The sequence below is a fragment of the Stegastes partitus genome, unplaced genomic scaffold, assembly GCF_000690725.1.
Source record: "Stegastes partitus isolate 25-593 unplaced genomic scaffold, Stegastes_partitus-1.0.2 Scaffold326, whole genome shotgun sequence".
Classification (NCBI taxonomy): domain Eukaryota; kingdom Metazoa; phylum Chordata; class Actinopteri; family Pomacentridae; genus Stegastes; species Stegastes partitus.
The window spans coordinates 527,679-548,628 of record NW_007578057.1 but is presented as its reverse complement, the minus strand read 5'-3'; the positions used below and the strand labels follow the sequence as shown (position 1 = coordinate 548,628).

The window sequence follows — 20,950 nt, the reverse complement described above, 5'->3', positions numbered from 1 at the left end:
CCACTCACCCTACTCAATAGATTTGGCTGCAACTTTCTTCCTCTTCCCCAAAAATGAAATTCAAGCTTAAGGGTCGACATTTTGACACAGAAATACTGACATACTGACATAATGGTACTTCCAGAGAGTGTTGTAAACTGTGCAGAAGCGCTGAGATCGCTTCGACAGGGATTTGAGACAGTTATGGCTTTTGCTTTTCTAGAAACAGTCTTCTAACTTTTTGAGCAATCTTTTTAGTTTATGCTATTTATAACTCACCATCTTGACACCTGGGTTGACATCGAGGACACTGCTCTGGTGCTGGTTTGCATTGCTACCTGTTTGGAGAAAAAGAAGAAGAAGCTCTTCCGTCACCATTTCCTACACCTCACATTAGCTGTGGCGTTCCGCAAGGTTCAATCTGAGGCCCACTTTTGTTTTCTATTTATATGCTTCCACGCATCTTAATGTATTTATCATTGCTATGCAGGAGACACACAGATTCACCTAGTGATCCAAAAACCTCCCTAGCTTTTGTCTTATATTGTCTCAGACAAGTCAACTGTTCTCAATAACTCAATAAGTCTAAATCCCCAATCCTACTCGTCCTATTCAGGGCAGCTTTGGTCCCGTAGTCTGATAATGTGAAGCATGTTATTAGTAATTTGGGAGTGCTATTTGATTCCTTAAGTTCAGATACATATCTCAAATTACCCAAATGCTTTCACACTCCTACCTCTTTCATTTTCTCCAGATTAGACCCTCTAATTCTCTCAGTTTTCAGTTCTACTGCAGCAGCTTTGCTTTTTTTTTTTGTTGCAGATATCATATATATTTCTTATATTTATATGTACATTTTTTATTTTTTCCTGTCTCGTATATGTGTACCTCTGTTGAAAGCTGCTATCAACGATGTGAATTTCTCCACTGTGAGATAAATAAAGGCATATCTTATCTTATCTTATCTTATATTGGCTTCACTCCATTGGCTCCCTGTTCACTTTACAGCTGATTTTGAGATTTCACTGATCACTTTTACTGCACATCTGGGTCAGAAGCTACACAGCAGAGGTGTTGACCCCACGTGAGCCGGTTCACAGCTCGAGTTCTCCGGTTCCTTCTGGCTGTTCCAAAGTGAAAGCTTAAATCTGAGGTGACAGCGCTTTTGCCATCAGGGCCCCTCGGCTTCACAACAACCTGCCCGAGGAGATAAAGCTCCAAGAACCGCCGACTTCTTCCCATTTTTTAGACACTAACTTTCATGTGATGTCATTGTTTTGTTGCTTATCCGGGTTTTTATTTGTAACGGGAATGAAGAAAAGCATTTGGAGTCACAATGAGAGTCCACCACCTACGTTCTATAGTCTTCAACTTTATTGAAGAACAACACTTTCAAGTAAGTCTCAGCTTTCAGCACTACAATTACGTGATCATTAGTAGTGGTCATTGTAGACGACAACAGTCCGAGCCACAAGGTAACCGCTCAGACAAAGAACACCCCCCCAAACCCCACCGAGGGCGGCGAGTAGTGTAGGCTGCTTCACATTAAAATCTCCAGAAAGAAAAGAAATAAACAGATCATGACAAGAAATTGCATTGCATTTAAAAAGACAAAAAAGGAAGAGAGAAGCCACACTGGCAAGTCATTCACAGGAAAAACAACAAAACTGGCAAGTCATTTGATTATCTTTTTTTTTGTTTTTTTTAAACAGTATACAAACGCTGTCATCCTTGAGATTCAGTTGATTATATTTCATTGTACACACACGATCAAATTTGAAAATCAGAGACTTAAGAAAAACAAAAAAATGGGGCAAAATAAAAATGACCGTACCGTGTGTAACCACCGTTTAAATACCAGATTCAGGTGCAGCTTTGCTTTTATTGTACCGATACGAGGTCAATACTTTGATCACAGGGAAGGATCTTAAGGTGACTCATATATACCTTCTTTTTTTTTTTTGATATATATATTTAAATATCGTAGAATATAATGAACAGGCCTCCCCCAAAGACACAGAGGCCATTTGGTAGTTCTAACCTGATACAATACTTAGTACAGAGATCGTGGCCGTACGACAGCAGCCGAATCGAACTGTTTCCAAACAGGGTGTGAGATGGAGCGCAGATATATAGACTCTGTAGAAAACCCTGACGAGTACAAAAACTCAGTCCGCGGACAAACCGGGCGACGTACTTCTTAGATGTGTTAACTTTCTACTTTGTGCGCGAGACCCGACGCCGACAACGGGGTCAGGTCTCAGTCTAAACTCAAAAAGACATCCAGAGAGCACAGTCGGCCGAGTCTCAGTAAAAGTCTCCCACGCTCCGGAGTTTCCCCGACTGAATATTTCACAGCTTTGAGTTTAGGAGGCCAGAGAAATGAGATGTCAGCCTTCCCGTCGACTACCTGTATAGCTTATAGAGTTTTACGTCGAAGAAAAAAAAATATAGTTTCCATTCGCGTCGCCTCGGACAAACGTGAGATCATCTTAATGCCACTAAAATAACCTATCGCAACATTCAGAGACATACCCCCTCGACTCGGGAGAGCACGAGAAAAAAAAAAAAAAAATCGAAACACAAAACAGGCTCCCCAGGAGGGATCAGCTTTGGATTATAATACTTGGCCGGATTAATCGTTGTGCAGGCAGGTTATAAAAATATATACACAAGAGTATACGCGAGGAATACAGAGGAAGATAATCACCTATTGATATTACATTAGAAAGTTCATGCGAATCCAAATCTTGACTGCATCACATCCACCGATTTTGTGTAAAAAAGGCACAAGATACTGTAGCCCCTCCTTTGTGGTGACAGACAGAAACACGGGGAGATCACAGAGATTTACGGCTCCACAGGGAGTGTGTGTGCTTTAGATTTCCACAGTGACGACACCGATCCACGCGTTCTCAAAAAAAAAACGAGGACTCCACCAGTTTAGCGCATCAAAGTCTGGTTGTGTAGGTAGAGAAGGAAGAACAAAAAAATGGATGTCGAACCTCGAGGCTAGCAACAAGCTCAATGGTCAAGTTGCATGCTGGGTAATGTAGGCGTCACTTTGATTTATATTATTTTAAAGTGAAGCTTCGGTTCGGTTCTGCTTTGCAGCTTTAAAACCCCGTGATGGAGAATTACCTCATGAGATACCATCACGAGTAGGTCACACAAGGATGACGCCAGGAGTTTGTAGAAAGAACTGACAGTTTAAACACCGGGTCAGACGGAAAACGTTTAAGGTGCAGCGTTTCAAAATTGATCAAATGTTCAACCATAACTACTGTTTCGTCTCATGGCCAAAACACACCCTTTCTAAATTTGTTTGTGGCCCCGACTCAGCGTCTGATGACCTCCAAGGGGGTCCCCGACCCCCATTTTTGGGAACCACCAGGACTTCCACTCCAGAGAAATTTTTGTAAAGTCATGACGAGACTTCCTGATGACTCGTTGTGGGGGTTGGCGCCGATCCGCTTCAGACATGCAAATCCTGAAACATAGATTTTTCCGGTTAATAATTAATAAACCGTCCGGCGGCGCTAAAATGGTGGAGCGCTCTCCATCGAAAACACGAGTAAACAGCAGAGTACAAACTTATCCTTTGTAGGTTTCATTTCAGATCGTCTATTTCTACACGTGAGGCAAAACAAAATAAAAACCCAAACCTGAAACGCCGCCTGTGTTTCTGTCTGTCACGACATCAGCTATTAGAGTCCGCTGACGGCAGACTGTTAATGAACCTGTAAAAAGTAAGTCGAGCCGACCGGCGTACAGAGAATGCGGTAACATTTAGTGAGTTGGACATACAGCCTGCAGACGCTGCTGTATGCGTATATACTGTACAGACATGCAGGGAGGAGGAGGAGGAGGAGAAATAATCCAAAACTTCTATACGTACATGCTTTTTGAGTATGCTCTGAGAGGAAGAAACATTTTGGAAGACAAACCCCCCCTTTTGTAAGCATTTTTGATTAATGCAGTTAATATTTAGATGTCGTTCATCTATCTCGACTAGTCACTAAGGCATCACAGAAATATGTTACCATGCTCTACAGTGATGATTTTACAGTTTATACAGAAAAAGAAAACACACACATGCAGATTGCCACGTTGCGTTCGATCACACGTCGGGTACGTCCGAGTGAATTACTCGACGGAGAGAGAGAGAGAGAAAAAAAAAAAACGGTATATTGCTAGCATTCCCGTTGCTGACATTCTGCAAAAGGACGACGAGCACCATGTTGGCGTTTTAAAAGGGCACCAAATACAGTGTGTTGATTGCACGCTACCTGTGCACGTGAAAACTTGAGAATAAAACATGTGCGTGTGAACTTTTCCCCTTCCTCTGCTAGGTTCTCTGAGAACAGAGGAGATACATGGAAGAAGCCTCTGGGGGTGTCGATGCACTAAAGTGATGCTGCTCTGTTGGAATAAGCTCCGAAGACGGTTAAGAGGGAAGAGGAAGGGACGGGGAGGGGAAGAAGAAGTCCCTCCGAGCCAGTGATATCACAACAGATCATGTTTTTGAAGCAGAAAGTGAAAAAGAATAAACAACAACACAGCTGATTAACTCATGAGGAATCGACTGACACAGTCTTTTGTAAGGCAGAGGGAGAGGTAGAACAAAAACGTTCAAGTTGGATAGCGGAGCCCTACCCAGTGAGGCAGAGGTTTGCCATGGATTCACTAAAGACGAGTGTAACTGACAAAAAAAAGCACAGCGATGCCACCACGATGAATACTGACAAACCGTCCTGCGAGAAGCTGAAGGATGTCGGAGAGGGCGTCTTTCTCTCCCCTGCATGCATAATTCTTAGTGTTCTAAATATAAAATCCAAATCGTCAGGAGCTTGGAGGGGCATGGCTGGTGATATAGGTAGGCGCCACTTGTTACAAGGAGGCCACAGCAGGTGATACTGTAGAAGAGGCATTATGGTGTTTTTCTGTCTCTTTTTTCGTGAGGTTTTGATGAGTTTAAGACAAGAGCCCTATAGATTCACAAACACCGTATGGATCTGACGCCAGAGTCCTTCCCTCCGTAGGCCACGTCTCCTCCGGTGTGGGTGCAGAATGAGAAGAAGAAGTTGTTTAGGGGGTGAGTGAGTGAGATCTTCTGAAGGGGCTAAACTCTGTTAGTGATCCTCCACTGTTATTGCTTTCCTGTTTTCCACAGGCACTTCAGAGGATTGGGCTTTGGCTGAAGTCGAGTGTTAAGAGGAGACGACAGAGGAGCGGTGGTGGTGGCGGTGACAGGAGAGGCGAGTAGAACAGATGGTGGTAAAAGTGTGCTTGTGAGCTGTACCTTGTCGTCTGCGACCGAAAAGCTATCGCCCAGCAGGATGCTAATCTGTCAGTGAAAAACACTGCGAGCGCTGGTGCTTGATTTGAGTCAAAGAGCAGTCTCCTTGTCCCGTGTCGCGGTCAGAACCTGAGGACTCTTAGCCCGGTCCGCTAGCCGACTTCAAGGAGATCAAGGGCTGAGACTGAGGGTGGGTGGGTGAGGAGGGGGGTGGGAGGGGACGCAGAAGAGAGAGGCTGTGAGGTTCCTGGGCGTCCAGCCTCCCTCCCTGCTCACGTCTACATATCCTTTTTGCTCTTAATCTCTTCAGTCTGTGTGGTTGTTGACGTGCTTCTTGTCCGAGGGAGACGCCGCCGCCGCCGCCGCTCCCTCCTTCGCCTTCCGCCCTCCTCTCCCCGTCAGGACTTTGTAGCAGCCGCGGGTGATCTTATACATCCAGATAGTGTTCAAGATATCCAGGGCGATGCAGGAGGTGATCCAGGCCACCTGAGCGCCCAGACCCAGCCGGTCGAACTCCGGCGTGCCGAAAGTGGCGAACACACTGGCCCAGTAGGACGGCATGACGGCAATGCGCACCAGGAAGAACACCACCGACATGGCCACGCCGTTTAACACCACCAGCCGGTGTGAGCGGGGGTACTTTAATGCCTCAAAGAACCACCTGGAGGGAAAAGGCGATTGAGAAAAGTCAGGCACAAAGATACGTGAATCCTAGATAATGCTGACTAACAGAGGCCGACTCACCTTTGGTTCACAAACGGCGTGGACAACTCTGAAATGAGACGAAAATTGGCAAAGTAGGGAAGCACGCCACGTGTCTGCAACGACCAAACAGATCACCGTGAAGACAGCTGGAGCTACGAATAGCACAACTTCTATCTACATTTTCCTGAAACAATGAGACTCACCAACACATATCCGTAGGCGTAGAGCGCCGCCAAGTGGTGGCAGACGAAAAAGCTGTCCCCCATAGTGCTCCAGTTACATGCTAGCAGCACGAGGTCTAGAGAGAAAAAGGGGGAAACACTGGTCACACGGGTGGTCCAGGAGTCAGAGGGAACGGTCTCGGACATAACAAGAACCCTTCAACTGGTGCTGCTGTATTTGATTAAATAAATAAAACATGAGGGCAGACAAATGCTATAATCTGAAATCTAAACTGTCGTCAAACCCTTTAGCTTCTAAACCAGTGAGTGGAGGCTCCACAAAACAGGATTTTCTGATTCCTTTTGTTCACTTTGAGCTAATAAACAATCATTTAAAAGGTGCAGATTCCCTCACAGCTGTACAATATATAAATAATAATAATAATAATTACAGTAAATCAGAGGTTTCAAAGGTTTTGTAGAGAATATCTACAGAAAACAACCAAGACAGCTCCAGTATGTATGGATTGAAAAAACACTCATAAACAACATGAAATATTCTTTCTGACTGATTTGTTTTATTAGTGCACCTGTAAATTCAAATATTAAAGCACTAAAGCTGCTAAAGGGCATTTAGCCAAACATGACCGGCGTTGCCATTAAGCAGATGAATTTTCTTGAAAATAAGATCCTGTGAAATGTTTTATTGACTTCACGTTACCTCGCAAAATCTTCCAGCTCGATGCCAAGAAGTTATTTAATTATCTAGTTTTGAAGCTCAGGCATCACCAGCCTTTTATTTTACACTCCTGAACATCCACAAAACCGTGACAATAATCTGCGACTAAACAGTTAATGTTTTACAGTCAACTAAACCTAAATCTGCACTAGTTTTCATATTTTAAATGTAGATGCTGTCATTAAAGTTCCATCATATCTATAAGTTATTTGGTCCTGCATAAAATATAATATAATATAAAATATGTTATATTGATTTAAAAAAAAAGTGAGCTTTTACAATATTGAATTTCCCTTCTGGGATAAATAAAGTATTTTTCATTTCATTTCATAAAAACTAATTGCCAAAGATCTTTCTAAACAGCTTCTGAGCTGAAATAAAACACATTTAAGATATTTTGACTGTAAATTCTTGAAAGATGAATTAAAATTCCTTGAAAGTTGTGCCAAAAGTCATCACAGATATATAACAAATTAAAACAAAACGCTATCTTATTCTTATTTCTCATACTTTCCATTACGTTCAATGTTTTTTTCATAGTTAACGTATGTATTTGCTTCTCTCTGTGTGATCCCTACACTTACCAGCTGCTTATTTTGGTCGATGCAACGCAGCACAACAGCTCTGCCATAAATGTTATGTTTACAAAGCTTCTACAGCAACAGTTTTTTGGAGTAGAGCTCCAGGATTTTGCAACTCGACAAGCCTTCTTCCAAGAAAAAAATCACAACATGAACCGGGAGGGTTACATCAGTCGGCCTGGAACGAGTTCTAATATTTGTTTTGAGATGTGTGTGTACAGGAATTAACGTGACTCATTGCTTGCGTGTGAGAGGAAACGCAAAACAGGAATTAAAAAGGGGAAAAAGCAAACACTCACCGTAAAGGAGGTAACCACAGGTTATGGCTACATTTAGCTTGACGAGAGTGGGGTCGCCCCTGTGGGAAGAGCAAACGACACGGTGTAAGGGCACTTTAAACACAGCGGAGACACCGTCACGTTCAAGGTAAACACGCCAGGAGGGGAAAGCTGGTTAGTATTCTAGAAAAACGCCGCTCTGCTCTAATCGATAGCCTGCCTTCGACTGAGAAAACATGATGCAGACTAATTAGCCGCTAACACGCTAATCATGTGGAAAGGTCGCTCAAGGTTGATTGGCTAACGTTGATGATACACTTGCACGGTGGTGAGGTCTTGATTAAAGAGAACGGCGTGCGGGCGAGGCCGAAGGAGAAGTTTTTTTGACAAACGGCTCTTTGAAAGGAGAAACCCGCGTTACTAACTGCATTTGTTAAGCATCTCTTAATAAGCAGTAATCAGTCGCTCGGTGAATAGACCACCCCGCCCGTCCCGACCTGCTCCGGTGACCGTTAGGTGTCCTTGCAAATAACCTCTGTTCAAAATAACAATGGAGGTGTCTCGGCTTCAATAGACATCCGATTCTGGTATCAGTCACAGGTATCGTATAGCGAACGACTGGCTGACCGCTCGTGTAACAAGACCTCCCAACACACACACACACTAGCGTACTGTACAACCTTATCCACGGCGTGACCCTGCGCTCGCCACGGTCAAAGTTTACCCTCCATATTTCATGGAAAATGTGCAGAATAAAGAACAGCTGTCCTGCTTTGCTCTATTGAGGACAAACGAGTGATCTGAAGCGGCCCATTCATAAACATGTGACATAAGCGCTTCTTCAAACAGCTCGAGGCGTCTCGAACAAGCAACTCCGTCCATAACTTAATCAGCAATTTTTATTATTTTTTTCAGGCCGGTCACGCTCCCAACGATGCATTCGGTTTCTCTGGCTCCGATTATGTATCTCATCTAATGTTTGTTTCACAAGGGAGCGCTCCTGCTGTTAACCGATCAGTCGTATCGCTTTACCGCCGCACTCAAGACAGAAAACGCAGCGAGCGAAATATCGGGTTGGACAGCGCCCAACCTAAGTGATAGCGCGCCGGTCGGAGAGAGTCTGCAGGCTGCCGTCTCGGAGTCCAAAGCGTTCTCCGTAATCGTATCAGCGGGATCCGGCTTCCGTTTATTAAATGTACAGAAAGCCACGGTCTTTTCTCACTGTACGGGTAACTGACTGGAATTCAGCCTACGTAGAGGTGGTTAGGTGGTTCTCTTGTGCTTAGAATTCGCGGCCTGTCATCAAAATCCTAACTTTTTGAATTATAACCCTGGAATCTGAATCATATTTTGGACATCCTGTTAGCCGTATCAGCTTCACGTGCATCACGGTTTGCTAGTTTACCTTTTTAAAATTCTATGAGCATTAATATTTCAGCATTATAGGAGCAATTCAGCAGGTGGTAGGAAAACTCTGACCCTCTTTCTTCCTCGTGCAGGTCGCTCAGCGGAACGTCCTCTATTTCAGTGGTCCCCAACCACCGGCCCGCGGACCGCTACCAGGCCGCACAGAGAGAATGAAAACGTTTTATTTTGTTTCCGGCAGAGTCCGCAGGGTGTTTTATTTTGAAAAACACTCGTCTTCCCGTCACTTCCAGCTGTGCTTGTCTCGGTCGGTTTTCATGCCCGGCCGTTAAAATCTGTTCTAACCAAAATGTACGGAGCCCGTCTGGTGACATCGATAAGAAGGAAAAATAACTCGTTCCCACGCATTAGCAAATCGTGGCCACGAGTTATCAATGCATGGGAACGACAGAGTTAAATTGTGGCCTCGCATTCCTAATATGAAGAAACAAGAGAGGTTTTGGAGCAAATTTCACAGTGCGGTCGGTCATACCAACTGTGGATTAAGGATAACGAGCGTACTTGCATGAAACATGGAGCTTTGATTTGATTTGATTTTACTTTAACCTTGGAATGAACTACAGCGATATCCTGCGATCTCTTGCGATGAAACACCGTGTGATAATAAAATAAAATAACTCATTCCCATGCATTCATAACTCGTGGCCACGATGTACTAATGCGTGGGAACGAGTTATCTTTACTTCTTATCGATGTCACCAGACGCGCTCCGTAGAAATGAGTAAAAAAAAGCAAATTTTCTGGAGAGCGTCTTTGAAAACAGGATGAGATCCTGAGACAAAAAGAAATAGTCAATGCTTATTTAGCAATAAAAAGTAATTTGATTCGTTTATGACACTTTTTTAAAATAGAAAAAACAGTTATTTGTTATGTGCTGCTATTACCGGTCCGTAGAAAATTGTTCGTGGCAGAATGCTCCCAGCGTCGGAGCTTCAGGATTACAGCGCCACGATGCTAACCGGGTCTACAAACTACTCAGAACACAACATCTAATGACACAGAACACACCAGCTACCACGTAAACAACATCGGAACGACGTTTAGGGAAGAAGTACACACACGGAAACCAAAATTACGGAGGCGAAACATGAAAGGAGTTTGTGGGGAACCCGAAGACCGTATATAAAAGATGGACGCAGCGACGCTGACGTCAAAGTATAGGTTTGTGGACGACTGTTTCGAAGCCATCCCCCATCTTTGCTTTTTAAAAACCAGACAGATCGGTGGCTGCTTCCATCTTTCCCATACAGTCTGTGGTGGGAAAAACCCTGTGGAGGTACATATATGTTGTATTTAGCGCTGTGCTTTACCACACATCGGCTGCACGTCTTCTGTTTACGTCATACAGCTGGACACAGGCACCTTTAGTAAGACCTGTTTGGCCGTCCAACCTCATCTGTCAACACCATGTTTTCACAAGCCGCCCCCCCGCTATGACTCAGCTGAGTTCTCACAGCGTAAATTCAAGCTTTGTGGCATGAAATCCTTCTTTTTTTTAGCTTTTGGTGCTCCCCTAAAGAGGTTTCAGCTACGCAAAAGACTAGAATGACCATTTAATCAAGCTTAATTGACATTTTGTTTATGAAATTGTGAAAAATATCACGACCATGCACAGATTTCGGCCTGATTTCTGCGCCCTTTGCTGTACATAGACTGATTGTGATTATTGTTTTGTCACCCCCCAAAAAAACTCTGCTTTGTGAATAAATGGAGCAAATCATACAGCATTTTGTGGGTGTCAGCTATGCTAACGATAAACGTTCATAAACACTCTCACCTACTCGCGAACAGATGGCATCCGTCAAGTTGAAGTCAGCAATTTATGGCAAGTTTGCACAGTTAAGCGAGCCTCAAACAAACACCCCAGAAAGAGGTTTTCAAGACTATGAAGCTGTTCTTCAGTGTCTTTGAAGGCAGCGCTACGTAACAGATTTGCACCAGGTCGACCTCGACTTAACGCAACCCTGAAACTCGGTCTTCCGTTCTTCTCGCAGCACATGTTGGGTTCAAGTCCAGATAAGCCAATCGAGAAACGCGGCAGAGGCGAGGCCGTCAGACGCGCTGCTTGTTGAGCGGACGGATTATGATAACGGCCAAGGGTCTGCGCCGCCAGCCGGAGCGACACCCTGAAAGAGCCCGAGCAGCGGCGGGAAAACAATGCCGGGGTCCAACGGCGCCGCTCTCGAGCCACTCGAGCCTGACCGGGAACAGCAGACAGAGAGAGAGAGAACAATGCTGCTGTGTGACGGGTCTTAATGATGCTGTAATACAATCAGATTGACTGGAGCGTTAATGCTTGCGCCACTCCGGCTTTAAGGCTTTGGGATTGGCGAGGTGACGAGGATAAAGAAGGTGAAGAAATAAAGTTGGGAAAAAAGAAATCGACTGTCACCTTTTTCTCCAGGGGGGGAATTATGTGACAGAAAAAAATCCTGTCGGCTAAGATAGCGAGCACCTGAACAGATGAAGCTTGGTAGCAAGAGGCGGGAGAGAAGCCCCCCATCTCCCCTCTTGCTAGACTACCTCCCCCCAACCACCCCTACTTTCTCTTTTCTTTCCTTTATTTTTGCTCCATCGGCGGAGCTGGCTCGGGCCGACAGACAGATAAAAGCGAGGGAGGTGTGCTGCATTGATTCGACAGCCAGAGATGTGGGGGTACAACGGACAGCTAGAGGCAGGAGGGGCGGGGAGGCTCACAAGGGCTGCTGGTGTAAAGGGGGGAGGCGAGGGGAAGGGGGTTGGGCAGAAGACTTAGGCTGCCGTTGTTTGCCGTGAAAAGGAGTCTTGTTGGTGGGATTCTAGTCTGCTAGACAGCCAGAGAGGAAGCGAAACAGAAGGGAAACGAGGAGAGAGAGGAGAGGAAGTGTTGTAAGAATATAGGGGAGAAGTGAGATAGTGAGAGAGAGCAGAAAAGAAATGCTTTAGATTGAGATATTGGAAATAGGGAGAGAAATTACCATGTCGCTTTTTCAGGATTCATTGATGCAAATAACACAGTCAGCAGTAGCAGAGAGAGAGAGAGAGAGAGAGAGAGAGAGTGGAAGACAGAAGCAGAGAGAAGACAGTGAAGACAAAAAAATCAAAGGCTAAATCCACTGAATCTACAAATCTCTGGAGGCTCCACTGACACGTCGGATCCATCCTCTCGCCTCCACTCCCTCCCGCTCCTTTTCTTTCTGATGAAGGGAACGCCATCTTTGTCACTCCGAAAAAGGTATTACCTACCAAACCCTGACGATTCCTCCCCATCGTTTCCTTCATCCTCCCCGTGTGAGCCCGTTGCCAGTTTTGAAAAGGCAGATGTGAGAGTTTCTCCTAAAAGCGCCCGGAGCATTCACACCGCTCTGGTTTTTCATCTCGCCTAAATGACAAACGTCGTCTTTTTGGCTTTTTAAACCGAACAAACAGAAGCATTCATACGATTTCAAATAAGGACGACGCGATATCAGAAATTTGGTAGTCGGTACCGCTGAAGTTCTACGAGTGGCGTAGCATTTCTACTGCTGCCTGGTATATGAAAAAGAAAAAAGAAGGCAAACAATAAATCGCGGAGGTATATTAAGTATAGGAAGAATTTAAACAGTGGAATGTAGCCCTCAAGTATTTAAAACAGACATAAAACTCACTCATCCAGTTTCTTAATGTGAGTTTTTGTCATAGTTTGTGGGACTCTGATGGAGTCGACTGTGTGTGTGTGTGTGTGTGTTGGTCTCTCCTGCCTAACATCATGCTAAAGTTGTGAAAAGACCATTAGGAAAACCACAAAGGCTGCTGCACACACTCGTACCGCTATATGTATTCTGCTAGCGTTAGCCGCAGCATCCATCTCTCATTACAAGCTACTTGTACCGTTAGCCTTCGTGAACGTTGACGTTACGTGACGTGTTGTTAACCCTTTCAACACTAGGTAACGTTGGCTTTAATTACTAGGAATATATGCCTACATGCCAGGATTCCTTTGCAGCATACCAGAGGGGAAGGGTTGTCGTCGTCGTCGAATGCTGCTAACAGTTAGCGGCGATGCTAGCGACTAGCAGCAAAGGCAACGGTAGTGAAACTCCGTCAGCGTTTGTTGTTAAATATTTTCCCATTATGTACCCTTGAAAACAGCGCATCGGCCCAATTTGCAGCGTAGTTTTTTCAGGCAGCAGCGTAACGGGTCGTTACTCTTTTATGATGCTGGCGACAACCCTGTATGCAATTATTATTATTAGCATAATTTATTTCATGATTGAATCACTTGTTCACATGCAGGGATTCCCACTGATAGACCAATAAAATGAATGTAACAGAAAGTCGCCATACACCGGAGCCGCTATCTCAGGCTGCAGGGTAGATGGGGTGAAAGGCACAGACCGGTATAGCGGGCTGTCGAAAGGGTTAATATAAAGTCCCAACTGAAACTCTGTCAGCTTGAATTCTGTGTTCAGATCCGGATGTCTGTCTTTGAGCTGCTTGGATCAATCTGATGCGTTTACAACTGAATCAACGTGACTTTTAGGGCGTTTTTTTCCCCCTACAAGTCACATAAGACCCGTTTCTCCACCTCAAAACATCCCTATTTACAAATTATCTCATCTTATTTCACTATGGCTATTTTGTTAATGATCTTTTTCCTCTTACCAGACAGGGTTGGCGTTGACCGCATCGTCGAACCACAGGATGTACAAACAGAACAAGCCCACAATCAAGGCGTGCACGGTGGACACCAACCTGAGGACAGACACACACACAGATCAGATCAGATCAGCAACCACGATGACACACTCGCAGGTTTACAGTCAGGACTTTTACGTAATCTTTAGTCTGTCTTATACACGTGTGCTCATGCTTGCATACGGCACGTAATTATATCGCTTTTGTCCTCCGTGTCCGAGTGAGTGTAAATTCTTTTTATCGGGCCTTGGACAGCATCACCCCGACCTTTGGAGTGGTTATCTGGACCGCTGAAGAGATACTCCAGAGGTCCAGTGGCTCTTATCTCCCCTCCACCAGAATCGCAGTTTCTCCAGCGTCACTGTGCAACCTCTGGTCCCTGTCCACAGGCTGCAGCTGCAGGAATGAGCCCCGGCCAAAACCGGCTTGGCAGACGGGCCACTTTATGAGTCTATTATTACCATGCTTAAGTATCTAAGTGGAACAAGGAAGTTGGTGAACCTGACTGCCAATACGGCCATCTGCGTAGGATATGTTATGAATCTCCCTCTGCTTGTTGTTTTGTTGAGAAGTTACAACTTATACTCACAATAACAACACGATGACGAGATAGTAAAAAAAAAAGGGACATGAGATAGACAGAAAGAAAGGCACCACAACACTCATCCTGTAATTCATACTGCAGACTGCTCTTTCTTTGGAAATGCTTTCTCCCTCCTCTCCTTGCACTTAAGTTGTGGTTACATAAACAACACACTGACATACTGAGAGCCGGCTGTTACGCAACACTGGACCACTCTAAAGTGAACCATCAGTGCTTTGCCTTTGACTTGTTTTGGGCTCCTTGGTCAATGCACTCCTTTCTTTCGATGACGGACAAACGGGCTAATGTAAACCCCCAGCTGAATGAACGAAGGGTTATCTCGGAGTGCTGGTAGCCAACAAACAGATGAGAGAGCGAGAGAGGACGAAAAACGCGTTTAACATAGTCGGTGAAAGACGTTACGCAACTACAAATTACTGCCCTCTGAACTTCACCCCTGAGGTTCCTCTGCTTGAAACTTTAAACCACTCTGTGCTCGCTCAAAACACAGCTGTAGTTGTGTGGAAGGATGAGTTGGCCTGAGGGTTTCAACAGAGAAGCGCCGCAAAAAAACACTCATGTTGGCCTAGCGGAGGTCAGTGTGGTCAGCATGTATGCAACCACGGCGTTCTAAGGAAGTGCTATCAGCGACTAAAAGGTCCCGCACGGTGAAACTCCACTTTTGTCGCATTTTGCGCTCGTTATAGCCCGGAGGTGTAAACTAAAAGCTGTTCAGATGTTTCCGTCTGCCATTCCTCAAGTGCCCGCACAGCTATTTAGCCTCCCACCTTTACAGGCCAGGAAGAATTTGACCCAGGTGCTACGTAACGCCTAGCTAACCAATAGTGGCCCAGCTTAAAGCGTGATTCACAGACTTCTTTACTGAAAGGGGGCACAAAACAGCACCAGGGCAAATTATTCAGAACAGCCGTAAAAACAGCTATACAGTCGTCTTTGCAGTATCTTAAGCGCAACATGTGAGATTAGATTAGATATTAAATTACACAATATGGGACCTTTAAGTTAATTGGCTGCTATTCTCACGATCGATTAAAGCCTTGTCCACACGTAGCAGGGTTTTTATACAACCGAATATCCTCCCCCTTCACACCACGTAAGTGTGTTGTGAAGCACATTCATGAGCATGTCAAACCTTTAGGTGGCAGTAGTTCCACAAATCCTGTCCAATCAGAGTAAGCTTCAGCCTCTCGGTGTTGTGAAATAACCATCCTTAATGTCATCTTTCGCCTGAGTTCTTGTACATGAAGCAGTAAAGACAAGCAAGCAAAAAGCACCTGGACAAGAGACAACGCCAACACACTTTTGAGGGCATCCACGCCGTTTCCGAATGTAAACACGCTGGACATTTCGAAACCTAAAACCCCGGTTATTGACGTCCACATGCATAAACGGAGGATTCACAAATCTTCCCTTTGCTCCGAGGTTTTTGAAAGACTCGTTTTTGACGCCGTAAATCTGTGTTTTCATGTGGATGACAGGACGAACCGTAGAAAAACATCTTTGTTTTGTGAGACACTGTGCTACGTGTGGAGGCCTAAGTCTCGACTATTTTGTCAGAACAAAAACGTTTCTGATTTTAGCTTCAGAAACATAAATATTTTCAGGTTTGTATCCTCCTCTATGATTCAAACTGAACATCTTTAGGTTGTGGACAAAGCAGGACATTTGATGATAACGTCTCGGAAACACTGATCGACATTTTCACCATTTTACAAAACAATTCGACAAATTATCAAACGATTAATCTACTATGAACATAATCATTAGTTGCAGGCCTTGTCTTAGCGGGCTTTTGGTACGATTTTACGATGGCAAGTTTAAATATTTAAGTAAAAATCAAACAACTAAGTCAAACAGAAAAGCACTGATGGCTTTACTTTCCCATCCAATATGTTCGTGTGTGTGGGGGGGAGGAGAAAGTCCGGCTCTGGTTTCCACATAGATGAAAACACATTTACAGGACAGATAAGAGGAGGACTGTCTACGGTGGAAGAGCAGCGGCTTCCTGTGACCAACCTGGAGTTCCACTCAGTGAGCTTCCCGACAGGCAGCTGTCCATAACCCGGCGTGATGGCGGAGGAGAGCTGCGGGCTGGCCACCGAGAAGAGAAGCTGGAATCCCACGAAGCTGCCAGCCACCACGCTCAACTCTCTCGTCTCCATCACTTACCTAAACACAAGGAAGGGGTGCAGAGACACAGAGAGAGATTGATACACATGGACAGGTTCGATCGATGGCTGTCAGTCACGCCGGGCGGCGCCAGAAGAGAAACTGAAGTGGCAGCGAGCGGTGGCGAGAGGGTGAAGCGCCCTGTGTGGTTCATCCGGTCCGCAAAGAAAAGAAGACAGAGACACACGGGGGGAGAGGAAAAAAATAAATAAAAATAAGGCGAAGACAAGGGCTGTCTAATGCAAGTGACATGAGAGCTTTAGCCGAGGCAGGGCGTAGAGGGATGAAAGACACATGAGAGGCAGACGAGTTAAGTTAAGGGCATCAGAGGGAAAGAAAGGAGAACTTTCTAGAGGTGAACGCTGTATCGCAGAGCATTTAGATCCAGAAAACAAGGTCTCCATTATTATGCATTTGTGCAAGGAGATTACAGCGAGTTGTTTAGGACACACGAAAAAAATCCCTGAGAAGAAAACAAAGCCCGAGCAAGCAAAGAAAAGAGGATTTTCATGATGAGGCAACAGGTTGAGCTGACGAGGGAGGAGACTGCAGCAGAAATGTTTATTCTACCTCAACAATGCTCTATTATGCCTTTGTTTAAATTCAAATCGTCTGTAGTATTTAGTTTGATTCCCCGTTGCTTAAAGTAAACCCTGCGCAAACTAATTAACACACTACAGTCGAGCTGAAGAGATCTATTTACCTTCACTCAGGTCGACAAACCACACGCCGGTCTTTTCAGATCACAGGGTTATCGGCGAGGACAAACCGAAACAGCAAACACAGAAAAATGATATACTTAACAGAGCAGAACCTCGAGTCCTCCACGGCTGTTTCCTGTTCAGCACAGGCCGACGTTACTGCTCAGACTGTAATCTTATCAGTTCTCCACACTTGCTGATGTTCGAGAACAAAATCTTCTGGGCCGGCAGAAGTCACAGGATTGGCTCACGAACCATCTGACTTCTTAACCAGACACAGACAGTATGTATGAACCGAGCACAGCAGCTTTTAGTCATCAACTTGCATTTAAAAACCCTGACAGCGCCGGCAAACTTGTCAGCATTCCTAGTTCCTATTATTTATTTACTGCCCACAAAAAGAAATCATCAGCTGACTTTTGTTTCTCAGCTTCATCCTTTTTCACCTTTATAGAGCTGCAGCAAAATCCCCCCAACATACCTGGAATTAAAAAGGTCACAAAAGTTCACAGGGGAAAACCGGATATGACAGTGTGCTCTCATATCGATCTCTCGCTTGCTATTGCCACATACGCTGGTCCGGACTCTGGTTTGGACTCTGGCCTGATTAATGCACCGCAACACTGATTTAATCACAGAACACAAAGCAAGCTACTTAAAACTACTTATACCCACAAAATTGCATTGCACAAGGCAAAGATTACCACTGATCGGCGAACAGAAGAGTGATGCAGGCGTACATTTTGCGAAATGTTTGCAAAGCAACCTAAGTGGTTTAACCTCTGTGCAGCACATGACACTTTAGGCATGTCCCCGACATTAAGTTCTATTTTTACTCCAAAATGCCCAATGTCATGCATACGCACTGTTGAGTAAAACACGAGCTGCCCAAAGAAAAACAAAAGCACCTCAAGACAAAGTGCCACAAGCGGGAAAAACCAAACAAAATCTAAATGCTGCCATGAAGATTACAGCTTTGCTCGGAGCCACCAGAGGTAATCTTCTGGACGATTTTCCACTTGAGCATCAGACACACTGGCAGAGTTAAAACTTCAAAAACAGATCACTTTGAAAATACACCACCAATCTGCCAGAAGTCCTCTCCAAATGCCCCATTCTCTAGAAAACTGGCAAAGGAGGACGCTGAGGCAGGCCATTCTTGTTGTAGAGGTGGTGGTGGTGGTGGTGGTGGTGGTGGAGGGGAGGCCGGCCACACCACCCTGAGAGCCTCTTATTGTCCCCACCAGCAGCAGCAGCAGCAGCAGCAGCTCTGCACATTCCTGGGCCACGTTGATCATATGCAGCATGTGCCTGAATAATTCATTGTCATTCTTCACCTGGCAGGCCGGTCTCCTGCTGGCCCCATGGGAGGAACTCGGAGCCCTCCTCACTGCGGTTGACAGCCCCGCCGGACAGGAGAGCTGCTCCCTGCCTTCCACGTTTGACCTTGTTCCTGCCGGACTGATCCTGCTGCTGTCAGCAAACCGTGACCCCGTGACATATCGACCAAACATAAATAATAGCGGTTCAATTTCTCCCTCCCCTCCCCTGTTCATTTGGAAACCCAAACCGGCCCCCCCTGTCTACCGCATTGCTACAACCAGCACCACCGGGTTTAAGGCGCAATCCTGGGCCAACCCGATCACACCGAATCCGCACAAGCAAGACTGGATCATGACATGAATACTGATAAATCCTCATCTGGAGGATCAGGAGGAGGAAAGGAGGAGGAACCGGCGCCCAGAGTGAAGCACATATGTGGCAGTGAGTCCAAACGTGAGGCACACAAATGCATAATAATAATAATAAACTGTTAACGGGTTAAATATCACACACGCTGCCGGCTAGTACGAGCCGAGCAGGTGTTGGACGAGTTGGAACAGTCAAAAGTCGGAACCTCTCCGGAGCTACGTCGCGGCCACAGAGAGAGAGAAACCGTCTGAGGAGATAAAAGGCAAAAGCGTGTCTGCTGGTGGTGGAGAAGAAGAAGAAGAAGCAGCTCTGTTACCTGCTATATCCGTCGCATAGGTCTGTCCAGGCGGCTAAAGCTTCCCTCCACCGGCGTCGCGTCCACTTTTTCCTCACAACTTGACGTTAGCTAGCAAGTCGGCTAAAGTGCTGCTCCGAGCCCGCTGGCTCTCCCCGTGAGACCCCGGGGGAAGAGAGAGAAAACGCAGCCTCCCCTGCTTTCGCACCACAAAGCAGCCCGGCCCGAACGAGCATTACAGCCGCGGAGAACAATGGCCCGTCTTCCAGCCTCGTCCCCCCGCTGCTGCCTCCGCCGCCGCCGCCGCCGCCGCCATGTGTTTTGAGCCTTACGAGTCCGACACAAAAGTTTTTTTTTTTTTCTCCCTCTTCGCTCGTTTTTATTTTGGCGTTGACAGCGAAGACCGAGCCGTGACGTCGGCACGTACCCGCCCCCGCGTGCACACGCCCCCCGCCGCCCCTCACTCACCCCTCCTCCTTCCTCGCGACACGGGCTACACCCACGAGGAACAAAGGCCACATTGCGATGTGATTAATGATGATCCGAGGTGAGAAGTCTGCGGGTTTTTGCTGCTGCACGTTTTATGCCTCAACATCACACTTAATCATTTTTACAAGCCCGACACGCCAAAGCGGTTGATTTAACCCCGCAAAACTTCCCTCTGTCACATGTTTGCAAGATTTTTATCAGTGATATTAATCTTTTCCCTGCCTTGAAAGTTCTTATTCCTTGACTACACTCTGGTATGGACACGCACAACTGAATGATTTTGCTGTTACACTACTTTTCTAATCCATGATGGTGCTTCTCCACCATGTATGTGAGCACTCCTCTAATGTATTCATGCCCGTCCATTAAAGAAAAGGCAAAATTCACAATAGTCACTCAAAAAACTAGAAACTGAAAAAAGTAATAATAAATAAAAATTTTCAAAATTATAATTTAGTGAAATATGATGTTGCTTTTGAATTGTGGTTGAAAATAATAATTAAAAAAATAATGTGCAGGACAAATTAGAGCACTTTGCTGATGAGCAGTAGGTCCAAAATACCTGTCAACAGGTGCAGAAGTCTGACTGAGAGTTACAGAAAACACTTGATTGCAGTGCAAAGGGTTGTTCAACAAAATATTAGTTAATGGGTCCCATCATGCTTGTTTTTATTTTTATTTTTTTATTTCTGTTGAACCACAATTCAAAAGCAATGTCATGATTTTCACAAAAAAAAAAGTATAATAACTTCTGTTCATTTCAGCTTATTTCATTGACAGCTGTTTTTGTTCCTTCTTTGATGGCAGGGTATGAATAAATTTGAGGACAACTGTATGCAATACACTCTGGTAGTGTCATGATGCACCACACACCTCAAGTTGGCCATAAAGTTGAGGTCTTGGTCACTTTATACAAATCGAGGCCGTCCACCCACCGCTCGACGTCTCCTTGACCTCCAGAAAAACTTTAATCGTTGTGAATCTTAAATGAAGACACATCCTCATGGCTTATTTCTTCCCTCAGGCGTTTTCAGAAACACGTTTTGCTGAGCTGCTTTTTTAAAAAATCCCAACCGAGCTGCCACGCTGGTCCAGGTGGAACTCCAGGAGCAGACAGCCTGCGACCGAAGTGTTTGTTCAATCAGGTGAAGCCGGTGTTTGCGGAGGGCGTAGCCTG

The 20,950-nt window shown here is 45.3% G+C and overlaps 1 protein-coding gene across 3 annotated transcripts; it reads right to left on the bottom strand.

Annotated features, from left to right (window-relative positions):
* Positions 1 to 1,677: 1,677 nt before the first annotated feature.
* On the bottom strand, positions 1,678 to 19,573 carry LOC103358693 (transmembrane protein 56-B-like). 3 transcript variants are annotated; one of them, XM_008283756.1, is made up of 7 exons: positions 19,306 to 19,573; positions 16,444 to 16,596; positions 13,791 to 13,880; positions 7,764 to 7,822; positions 6,187 to 6,281; positions 6,023 to 6,096; positions 1,678 to 5,939 (listed from the first exon to the last, which is right to left on the bottom strand). In XM_008283756.1, exons 2-7 carry the CDS (start codon positions 16,587 to 16,589, stop codon positions 5,585 to 5,587), a joined length of 819 nt encoding a protein of 272 aa, XP_008281978.1. In that variant the 5' UTR covers positions 16,590 to 16,596; positions 19,306 to 19,573; the 3' UTR covers positions 1,678 to 5,584. The 3 variants fall into 3 exon arrangements, with proteins under 3 accessions (XP_008281978.1, XP_008281980.1, XP_008281979.1); XM_008283758.1 differs by lacking the exon at positions 19,306 to 19,573 and adding an exon at positions 18,635 to 18,673; XM_008283757.1 differs by lacking the exon at positions 19,306 to 19,573 and having other exon boundaries at positions 16,444 to 16,636.
* Between the last annotated feature and the right edge of the window lie 1,377 nt (positions 19,574 to 20,950).

Excerpts from the sequence above, each read along its gene's own strand:
- LOC103358693 (XM_008283756.1), bottom strand. The coding sequence starts at position 16,589 with ATGGAGACGAGAGAGTTGAGCGTGGTGGCTGGCAGCTTCGTGGGATTC. Across the intron at positions 6,282-7,763 it reads CTGTGGTTACCTCCTTTACG|ACCTCGTGCTGCTAGCATGT; the intron begins GTGAGTGTTTGC and ends TTTTCTCTCTAG. Across the intron at positions 5,940-6,022 it reads ACGCCGTTTGTGAACCAAAG|GTGGTTCTTTGAGGCATTAA; the intron begins GTGAGTCGGCCT and ends TTTTCCCTCCAG.